This window comes from Nannospalax galili, unplaced genomic scaffold, assembly GCF_000622305.1.
Source record: "Nannospalax galili isolate Female #2095 unplaced genomic scaffold, S.galili_v1.0 scaffold717, whole genome shotgun sequence".
Classification (NCBI taxonomy): Eukaryota; Metazoa; Chordata; class Mammalia; order Rodentia; family Spalacidae; genus Nannospalax; species Nannospalax galili.
In genome coordinates this window covers 1,322,024-1,333,190 of record NW_008339763.1, presented here as the reverse complement: position 1 = coordinate 1,333,190, position 11,167 = coordinate 1,322,024, and the positions used below count along the sequence as shown (strand labels likewise).

General features: G+C 51.1%; 1 protein-coding gene across 1 annotated transcript; it reads left to right on the top strand.

The window, feature by feature from the left end:
• Nucleotides 1–1,035: 1,035 nt before the first annotated feature.
• On the top strand, nt 1,036–5,529 carry Gsdmd (gasdermin D). Its single transcript, XM_008834524.2, has 11 exons — nt 1,036–1,216; nt 2,048–2,268; nt 2,468–2,660; nt 3,149–3,317; nt 3,564–3,666; nt 3,920–3,973; nt 4,252–4,326; nt 4,456–4,628; nt 4,703–4,847; nt 4,947–5,020; nt 5,134–5,529. The coding sequence occupies exons 2-11, from the start codon at nt 2,052–2,054 to the stop codon at nt 5,374–5,376; spliced, it is 1,446 nt and encodes a 481-aa protein (XP_008832746.1). The 5' UTR covers nt 1,036–1,216; nt 2,048–2,051; the 3' UTR covers nt 5,377–5,529.
• The last annotated feature ends 5,638 nt before the right edge of the window (nt 5,530–11,167 follow it).

Genomic DNA, 11,167 nt, shown 5'->3' with positions numbered 1-11,167 from the left:
AGAGGGTGACAGATCCTCTGGAACTGGAGTTACAGATAGCTGTTAGCTACCATGTAGATTCTGGGAATCGAACCCAGGTCCTCTACAAGAGCAGCCAGTACTCTTAACCACTGAACCATCTCTCCAGCCCCATGTGTGGTCTTTTGTATCTGGCTTCTTTTGTTTATAGTGGGTTTTTCAAGATTTGTCCACATTCTGCACTGTTTTGGTGCTTCTTTCCTCCTAATCACCGAGTGGTACCCCATTGTGGATTGGCGCTGTTGCTCCGTGGTGGAGTGCTTGTTTGCATAGCATGTGCAAGACCCAGAACTGGACAAAATACTGCATAGATACACCACCTTTTTCTCATCTATGTAAGAGTTGATGGACATTCAGGTTATTGGGGGTTATTTGCACTATTTGACTATTTAAAATACTACTATGAACATTGGCATACATGCACATATCTATCTGACCTCTCACTTTCTGCATTTGTTTGTTTGTTTGTTTATTTATTTATTTATTTACTTATTTATTTGTGAAGATCAAACCCAGGGCCCCACACATGCTAAGCAAATGCTTTACCACTGGTAGCCACATCCCCAGCCTGACCTCTTGCTTTGAACATGGAGTGGATAGGTCACTTGTAACTCTATATATACTTGTTTGAAAAGCTTCCAAATTAATTGGAAAGCAGCTGTGCCCTTTGGCAAGGACCTGCAGGTTGGTCTCTCCATATTCTTGCTATTGGTTACTTCGTATGACAGACAACTCCGTGGGTGTGATGAGATCGAGGAACTCTGATTTGCATTCTCCTGGTGTCTAATGACGCTGAACCTCTTTTCATGTGCTTGTTGGCAATTTGTGCACGTGTACATCTCTGGAAAAGTTCATTCAGAGCTTTTGTCATGCCCTAGATGTTTAAGAAAGGAAAAGCGCTGCAAAGTTTAGGTACCAGGACCAAATGAAGCCACGCTCCCTGTTACCGCGGACGCTCGTGCTGCCCAGGCGGGCTCCCGGGAGGAGGAGGCTGGGGCATGGGCCGCGGTTCCGGGAGGGTGCCCTGGGCGCGCCGCCGCTTCCCCTCCGGACGCAGTTTCGCTTTTGCATCCAGGCCGCGCGCTTGCTCGCTGCTCCCGGGCTGAGCAGGCGTGAGACCCCTCCTTCTGCAGCAAGTCCTCACTTCGCTTTGCTCGGTGGACGCAGAGATCTCGGCAGGGCAGAGCGGTCGGCCACGGTGAGCCATCCCGCCGCTCCCCTTCCCCTGTACAAGCTTCTCTCGCAGCCTGGCCCGCACTGTGGCCCTGCTGCCGGCGCTGGGTGGGGATGCAGCGCTTCCAGAAGCCCTGCAACCCAAACAAGGAGACCGCGGTGAAGGCCTCCCACTAGTCACACCTGGGTGGCCCCACCTGCTTTGGGCTTTGATTCCGAGAAAAGCTCTCCAAGCTTCCTGGACCCAATGCTGGGCCTCTGGCCCCCAAGTGCCTTCCTGTCCACCCTCCAGCTTTAGCTGGCCCTGGTGCCCAGTTCCCTAGGGGTAGGACTGCTCCTCCACACGGCCCAGGTTGCCTGCCTCTGCCCCAGGCTTGTTTTGGCCTCTGACCCTTGAAGGTTTGGCCAGGGAGAGGTGCCTCCTGCAGCTGAGGGCACAAGACAGAGCCCCGGAGGAAACAGCTGGAGCTTGCTGTGTGGACCTCTGTGACAAGTGCCCCAGAAGTGGGTGCTTCTGTTCCTGTCCCAGCTCTCTGGGGTTCTCAACCAGGGAGTGCTGAAAGGTGTCATAGAGCTCAGCAGGTGGTCAAGGGCTGCCCATAAGAACTGATGGTGTGGATAGTCCAGGCCCTGCTGAAGGTTGTCCCCTCCCCCAAGTGTTCATGGCCCCAGGGGGAGACAGACAAGTGGGCACTAAGTGGACACTGTTTCTTTTTGTGTCGAGCGAGTAGCGGCCAGGGCAGAACCTTCCTATCAGCCAAAATGTGCCAGGACTGGTAAAGCAGGGCTGCTTTGGAGGAACGGGCTTCCCTGGCAATGGAGGCAATCAAGTACCCACTCACCCACCTGCCTGCAGGATCATGCCTTCCACCTTTGAGCTTGTGGTCCGGAGTGTGCTCCAAGAGCTGGACCAGAGAGGGGACCTCACCCCAGTGGATAGCCTTCAGAAGTCTACCAGCTTCAGGCCCTACTACCTGCTCAGCAGGAAGCACCCAAGCTCTTGGTTCTGGAAGCCCCGTTACACATGTGTCAACCTGTCAATCAAGGACATCCTGGAGCCTGATGCCCCAGAACCAGGTATTCACTTTCCCCCCAACCCCCGATCCTGATCAGAGTCCTAGTGTTGGGCAGAAGAGGGGAGTGGAGTAGGCCAAGCCTGCCATCTTACTGGGCTCCACCAGCTCTGGGCTTCTGGCCCTATTTCCAGAGGAGGGACCTCTTTGAAGGTTCCACTGCTACAGAGTGGAACAGGACCTCAGGTCTGGTCTTCCTTCAGAACCGGAGTGTGGTGGCCCCTTCCGCATTGATGACGCTGTGGATGGGAAGGCGCAGGGCAGTGTAAAGCTGGAAGCCCCAGGACAAGGGAAGATCTCAGGTGGGGCTGTGGTCTCTGGGAGTTCCAGTGTTTCAATCATCATGCACACACTGTGTGTGGCTCCAAACACCTGGGAGACCATGCACCGGGAGAGGTGAGCCCCCAAGGGGATTCAGGCCCTCTGAGCTTGGGTAACCGTACTCTTGGGGAGGCCACTGAGTGTTGGACATCAGGAGGGTTCCAAGGCAGTGTCTGTCAGCACTGAGGTGGGGGAAGGAGATTACATGAGTCACTGAGCCTCAGTTGCCAGGGACCAGTATCCAGAGGGCCAGGGTGTCCAGGCAGGGCCCAAAGTCCTTGGCATCAGGCTGAGCCCCAGACTGCCATGAGAAGGAAGTATATATGGGATGTGGGTGGACAGTACAGAATGGAGCTTCTCCACAGGTCACACATGTCCACTTCTCCCTGCTAGACCTCATCCTGTCTATAACTACCTAGACACTGTTGGGAACAATGGAGGAGGGAATCCAAGCCTGTGCCCACAGACTCCTGAATCCTCTAACCATTTTACCCCATCTGTCAGCAGGACAGTAGGGAGGGAAGCTGTTCTGTGGTGGGCAAGCCCCAGCCATCTTTCTGTAGGCGCCTGCGGCAGCCTGAACACAAAATCCTACAGCAGCTGCGGAGTCATAGGAACGATGTGTTTGTGGTGACAGAGGTGCTGCAGACACAGGAGAAGGTGCAGGTCACTCAGACTCGCAAGAAGGGGGCCTCAGGCCAGTTTGCACTGCTTGGAGCCATGTGCTTGCAGGTGTGTGGTGAGCCCTAGGCCCTACCTGGTCCCACTCAGACACACAGCAGTAGCAGGGGTGACATCCCAGGCAGCAGCCAGTCTGGGAGCTTCTAAGACCCTTCCATAAGCATCCCTGAGTCCCATACTTGGCCAATGAGCTGGACCTGCCAAAGACTCGTTTGGCTACCACCAGTGGCAAGCTTGTCAGCAGCAATGGCCTACAGCCCTTCGTCCCACGGCCTTGAGCCTATATCTATCCCTCAGGGTGAGGGCGAGGGCCACTTGAGCAAGAAGAAGATGGTGACCATTCCTGCAGGCAGCATCCTCGCATTCCGAGTGTCCCAGCTGCTCATTGGTTCTAATTGGGGTGAGTGGGGCGGGGGGCGTTGTCCCTAGAACCCATACAGTGGCAGAGAAGCAGGAAGCCTGGGAGGACCACCAGCTAGCTGGGGGATGCTGTGAGCATTGGCTGCATGACCTAGACAGGGTGGTTGAGTGTCCCAGACACTAGTGGGGGGTGGTAGGGGAGGCTCTCCCAGGCATTGTGTGGGGGTGGTCGGCAGGCTTGCGTGGTCTTGGGGCCCTGTGGATAAGGGGGCTGATGACCTTCTCCATGGCAGATATTCTTCTCGTCCCTGATGAAAAGAAGAGGACCTTTGAGCAGCCCCCCAAAGGTGAGACCCAAGCCCTCCCGCCTTGCCTTTTCAATGAGCAAAGCACTGTCCTTCAGGTGTGAGGCCCTCTCCTGTGCACAAGGCACACAGTGAGTGATGCTCAGGGGATGCTGCTGGGCTTGCTTGACCTCCCACCTACCCTAGACTACTAGTAGTGGATGAGGTGCAGGGCTGGGAGGGTCCAGGGAAGATCTCAGCCCTCTCTAGCATGTGACAGCTTCCATGGGTCTCTGCACCCAGCAGCCTCCCTCTCCCTGCCATCCTCATGCCCCTCCCAGGCCACAGAAATGCAGGTGACCAGCAGCAGCACACAAAACTACGATTCATCCATGAGCATCTCAGGTTCCTGTCAGGTCAGTACCCTCTTGACCACCTTAGAAGCCCCCTGTGGACCTTGCCTCTGTCCTCTGGGACTACCCTTCCCAACCAGTGCTCCCCAGGACCCTGTAGGCATCAGGCAGTGCTGCCTTCTGTTCCTACAGATGGAACCCCTGGGGAAGGAGTGGTCAGTGAAGACTTCCAAGGCTTGGGTGTGGAGGTAGAGGCCGGCTCCTCAGAACTGAAGCACTTGGAAATGGAGTTGAAGCAACAGCTACTGGTGAACATAGGGAGGATCCTGCAGGATTTGCCCAGCCTGGAAGCCTTGGAGGCCTCAGTGAGTGGGAGTGCTGGGGGTGGACAGGCCCTGCTCCAGCCTCTCCAGTCTCACTCACCCCATCCATGTCCCAGCTGGAGCAGGGCTTATGCAATGGTGGGCAGGTGCAACCTCTGGATGGCCCAGCAGGCAACATCCTCCAGTGCCTGGTGCTTCCCTCTGGAGAGCTGGTGCCACAACTGGCTGCCCCCGTCTTCTACCTGTTAGGAGCACTGACTGGTGAGCAGCCCAGGGGGAGATTGGTATGGGGCAGGAGGAAAGGACCGGGTTCTATATTGGGACTTCCAGAACCCCCTCTCAGTCCAGATCTTTCCCCAGTGCTGAATGAAACCCAGTACCAGCTGCTGGCTAAGATGCTGGAGACAGGGGTACTGTCAGAACAGCTGGAGCTGGTGAGAGGGAGTAGGGGGGAATGCAGTGGGGTCCTGGGTGCATCTGGAAAGGTTGGCATGGGCAGGTGCTACATGCCCTGGGGCTTCTACAGCCTCCTCCGTTGTCCTGGTAGGTGGAAAATCTCTTGGAGCAGAGCACCCCATGGCAGGAGCAGAGTTCTGTGACCCTGCCCCCCAGGTTCCTTGGGGGCAGCTGGGATGAGGACGCTCCTGCCTGGGTCTTGCTCGAGGAATGTGGCCTAGAACTTCAGATGGACGCCCCCCAGGTGCACTGGAAGCCAAACGCCCAGGGCCCTGTGTGTGCGCTTTACGCCTCCCTGGCCTTGCTGTCAAGACTAAGCCAGGAGCCTTGCTAGCCTACATGCCTGGGAAGCTCTCCAACCAGGGCAGAATTGTGCCCAGCCATTGGCAGCCCTGCTAAAGTCCAGATCCTAATTTGACCACAGGGCCAGTATACCATGAGGCTCAGGAATTGGGAAAACTCAATAAATGTACAAAGGAAAGACTCATGACTGAGTTTTTGAGGAGTCCTGGATCATTGGTAGGATGGGTAGGGTTGGAGACTGTCCTCAAAGAATCAGGGGGTAGATGGGGGCCGTCACCTCACTCCTGCCACCCCCTGAGGCTGAAATGAGCTTGCCCTGTTTTGGACATAGCCATACCCCATTTGCCCATACTTACTTGCCTGGGAAAGGTGCACAGCATAGTTTTGGGGTAATGAATCTATACTTGACACAAGTATACTTCAGGGAATTTGGGGCACATAACTGAGGAGCAGACCCATACCTACCACAGTGCTATGCTACAGAGGTACAAGTATGACTGACAGGCAGACAGACCCTGGGAATTCAACAGTCTCATGGTTCAGGGGAGTCTGTTCCTCGAAAGGGCTCAGCGGCCCCGGGCTCCACATCACTCTCAAAAGTTTAGACAGCCAAGAGAAGTGTGTTTGTATTTGGTACTGGCTACCCCAACTACACAGTACAGCTTGGTGAGAGGTGGAGGAAGCAACAGCTCCCCCTTCTGTCCTGGCACATCATGGACATGCAACTTTCAGGACTTGCTAAGCAGAAGGAACCAAAGGTTCTGGTGTGGCTGAGGCAATGAAACTCCCAAGAAAACCAACAATGAAAATCATACTGAAATAGAAGGCAGAATGGCCTCGAATGTCGTGTCACAGAAAAACCTCTTCTATTAGCCTGCACACAGTGAAGAAGCTCAAACCTCTCTGGCCCACCGTCCTCCTTTGAAAACTTTATTCGTTTTTTAGATGAGCATACGAAGAAATGGGTGTTCCATCATGGCATCTTCATATATATATGTGTCACTATATTCTGGTCTTCTTGGTTCTGGACTCCACTCTCATTCTCTGGGCCCCTCCCCCCTCCAACTGGTTCCTTTTCTCCTTCAATTACCCCTGCTTCTGCTCTCTTATTACATACATTCCATTATCCCCTTTCACACCTTTCATTTATTTATTTACTTTAAATATTTTATTATTTTTATTTGATGAGTATGAGTGTATTGCTTGCGTGTATATAAGTGCATTGCCTGTAAGTGCAACTGTGTCGTGCAGTGCCCCTGGAGGTCAGAAGAGGGCGTCGGATCCCCTAGAACTGGAGCTGTGGATGGTTGTTAGCTGCCATGTGGGTGCTGGAACTCGAACCCCAGTCCTCTGCAAGAACATCCAGTGCTCTTAACCACTGAGCATCTCTCCAGCCCTCACACCTCTTTAAGATCTTTCTTTCTTACGATTCCTTTTCTAGTTTTGTGACCTATAAGCACACATATGTAAACACACACACACGTACCCACATATGTGAACTTCAAAATCTAGGTTCAGAAAATGAGAGAAAATATGTTGCCTTTGTCTTCTGGGTCTGGCTTATCTCACTTAACATGGTGATTTCCAGTTACTTCCATTTTCCTGTAAAAATCATGATTTCATTTTTCTTTATGGTTAGATACAATTCTGTTGTTTATGTCCACAACATTTTGATGGACTGTTTCCCATCCTTTGACTCTCAGTCTTTGAGAGTCTTTACCAATAAGGCATGCTTCTTCGAGAAACTAGTTGGATCTAGTTTTTCTGTTTGTTTTTGTCTTAATTTTTAACTATTTATTACTTTGTGTATGAGTGTTATGCCTGCATGTATGTAAATGCACCTGTGTTGTTCAGTGTCCACAGAGGTCAGAAGAGGATGTTGGATCCCCTGAAACTGGAGTTACAGATGGTTGTTAGTACCATGTGGGTGCTGGGATTTGAACCCAGGTCTTCTGCAAGAACAAGTGCTCTTAACCTCTGTGCCATCTCTCCAGCCCCCTGGATCTAGGTTTTTTGGGGTTTTTTTGTCTTTTTGAGATAGGGTCTCCCTGTAGCCCCAGCTGTCCTGGAACCCACTATGTGGACCAGGCAGGCCCTGAACTCACAGAGATCCGCCTGCCTCTGCCTCCTGAGTGCTGACATTAAAGGCGTGTGCCACCACGCCCAGCTTGGATCTAGTTTTTTATCTGATTGGCCAGTCTGTCTCCTTGTTGGAAGATGACCTTGGACTTCTGATTCTCCTGCCTCTAACTCTGGAGTTGTAGGATTACAGGCATGTGCCACTACACCTGGCTTATGCAGTGCTAGGAATACAACCCAAAGATTCATATATGCTAAGCAGGTACTCTACCAAGTAAGCTACATTCCCCAGCCTGTCCTGCCCTTAGAGCTTTTAGTATTGTTTCTTTGTATTTTTAATATCTTGACTGTAATATTTTGAAGAGTTCTCCAATTATGTATATTTGAGGGTATTGCACTTAAATGTTTGTATTTCTCTAGATCTGAGAAACTTTCTATATGATTTCATACATGCTCTATGGCTTTAGTATTTTTTTTTTTTTGTCTTTTTGAGACAGGGTCTCCCTGTAGCCCCAGCTGGCCTGGAACTCACTAGGTAGATGAGGCTGGCCTTGAACTCACAGAGAGCCACCTGCCTCTGCCTCAGGTGCTGGGACTAAAGGTGTGTGCCTCCACTCCCAGCTTCCTTATTGATATTTGAATGTAGTATTTTGTCAACCTTGTCTTCCAGCTCTGATACTCTTTCTTCGGCTTGGTTGAGTCTATTGGTAAACACCTTCCACTGTGATTTTGAGTAACTAGAGAGCCAAGCCTGAGTGAATGGAATGGAAGCAGTCCTGGCCCTAGAGAGCCAGGCCACAGGCAGATCCAACTACACCCAAGCCCCATTTTGAGGCTCCAGTGAGCTCTCCAGTGAAAGGGACCATGTGAGAGTATTTGAAACTGGAGATTGGCTGGGCCTATGTAGAAAGGGAGCGCCTGTCAGGCTTCCTAGTTCTAGCTACAAGATTTACCATGGGCAGGCTTTCTGTACCAGAGCTACAGTATCCCTCTGGAAGGCCAGGCCACAGTGCTACTTGAATCTTCCCTGGACTGGGACTCCAAGATGTCTTGGTAAAGTCACACATCCCTGAGTCCTGTGCATACTTTATATGAGCCTTATACCCCGCAGGACTGTCAGCAAGTAGATAAGAGCCAGTGCAGGGTAGATATGTATCTAGAGCACCAGACATATAGGGCAAGAGACAGCTTGGCTCCCAAGAGCCATGGGGGTAGGGTGACAAGGGCTACCTATTCACCACAGCTGCCTCCCCACCTGAGTCTACATCTGAGAGTGGGCTCCTTAGCACCTCTGGATTTGTTCATGGACCAGTCCATCTGTGATGAGTCTGTGCTTGCAGGGGGAGATAGGTATCATGCACTTACTGAGGCCTGGCTTCCAGGCTTCAAGGAGGATGGGAAGGCTTGGGGAATGCTAATGAGGGGATCCAGTGAGCCATGTTCTGACACCAGCCCTGCATGTGGGGGACTCCTGGTCCTGAGAGCCTGAGAACAGAGGGACGAACAGATCCCCACATGCTTCCAACGCCTTTTCTTTCCTCCTCCTTTGTGGGGGTCTGGTGACCTGCTCCATCCCCCTTGATACATTTCTTTTATGTTGACTCCCATTTTGTAATTTGATCTTGAAGACCCAAATGAATGCATCATCCTTCCCCTGACTCCAGGAAGACCCATACCCTTGATCTGACACTAACCTGCCCTGAGGACCAACTAATGCCAGTAATCAATGTTTTCTCTCTCTTTTTTTTTTTTTTTTTTTGCAGTACTGGAGATTGAATCCAGGGCCTTGAGCATGTTAGGTAATCACCCCACCGTTGACCCTCCACCTCATTTAATACTTTTTAAAAATTACAATTTATTTGTGTGTATGTGTGTAGGTACATGTGTCATTTGAAGGTCAGAAGTGGGTCCCAGGCATCAAACTCAGGTGGTCAGGCTTGGCAACAGGTACCTTTACCTGCTAAGCCATCTCACTGGCCCTGTATTTTCCTACTCTTTACCATGTCACATTTAAATGTTACACAACTGAATGGTTGAAGCCACCAGTCTCTATGTTTAGACCATAAAGAATTCTTTGGGAGTCATCAACTCATGATAGTATTTTGGTCTTTTTGAGACAGGGTCTCCCTGTAGTCCCAGCTGGCCTGGAACTCACTATGTAGACCAGGCTGGCCTTGAACTCACAAAGATCTGCCTGCCTCTGCCTCCCAAGTACTGGGATTAAAGGCGTGCACCACCACACCCAGCTATTATTTCTATTTTATGTGTATGTGTGTATTGACTGCATGTAGGTAAGTGCACCCATGTCGTGCAAGGAGGTCAGAAGAGGCTATCAGATCCCCTGGGACTGGAGTTACAGACAGTTGTTAACTGCCATGTGGGTGCTGGGATTCAAACCCGGGTCTTCTGCAAGAACAACCAGTGTTCTTAACCACTGAGCCATCTCTCCAGCCCCCTATTATTTTTATTTTATATGTATGAGTGTTATGCCTGCATGTGTGTAAGTGCACCCACGTCATGTAATGCCCTGGAGGTCAGAAGAGAGTGTCGGATCCCCTGGAACTGGAGTTACAGGTGGTTGTCAGCTGCCATGTGCCAGAAATCAAACCTGGGTCCTCTGCAAGAATAGACAGTTTCTTAACTGCTGAACCAACTCTCTAGTCCCACATTTTTTTTAAATTAGATTTTATTAGGCTGGGCGTGGTGGTGCACGCCTTTAATCCCAGCACTCGGAGGCAGAGGCAGGTGGATCTCTTTGAGTTCAAGGCCAGCCTGGTCCACATAGTGAGTTCCAGGACAGGTGGGGCTACAGGGAGACCCTGTCTCAAAAAGACCAAAAAAAATTAGATTTTATTTATGTGTATATGTAGGGGTACACATGTGTCATGGCAAAACATATGAAGGTCAGAGGACAGCTAGTGGGAGTTGGTTCTCTGCTTCTACCATGTGGGTTCCAGGGATCAAATTCAGATGGTCAGGCTTAGGTGTCAGGTACCTTTACTGGTCCTGTATTTTTGAGACAGGGTCTCACCAAGTTGCCTAGGCTGGCCTTGAACTTATGATCCTCCTGCCTCAGCTTCCTGATTCCAGTGTCACCACCTCTGGTCCCAGTAGGGTTATTCAGCACAGTTTCTCTTTCCTAGAGTGAAGCCAGTCAGACCGGACCAGCCTTTGCCCTGAGTTCCAGCCCTGCCATCATAGTGGCATTACCTCTGACTGCATGCAGCTTTGCTTATCACTTCAGCCCAAGCTGAGTCTTGGACAGGACTCAGCTCATCACAGCCATTTTCCGACAGATGTTCAACCTCTGCCGTCCACTCACGTTTATTTTGAACATCTTCTATATGGGTGCTGGGGAGGCAAGGGTAAGCAGGGTCCCATGCTTGTCCCAAAGGGACCCCAGTGTGGGGAAACACCCCCCAACTCTACCAAACTGTGCACACCCAGTGTGTAAGGAGGCCGCCCTGCAAGCTGCATTCCAAGGTACATTCTTTTATTAATATTTTATTTATTAGTGGGGCATGGTGGTACATGCTTTTAGTCCCAGCACTCAGGAAGCAGAGGCAGGTGGATCTCTGTGAGTTTGAAGCCAGCTTGGTCTACATAGAGCAATTTAGGACAGCTGGAGCTACAGGGAGACTCTGTCTCAAAAAAGACAAAAAAAAATTATTATTTTTATTTTCTGTGTATGACTGTATTGCCTGCATGTAGTTAAGTGCACCTGTGTCATGGAATGCCCGCAA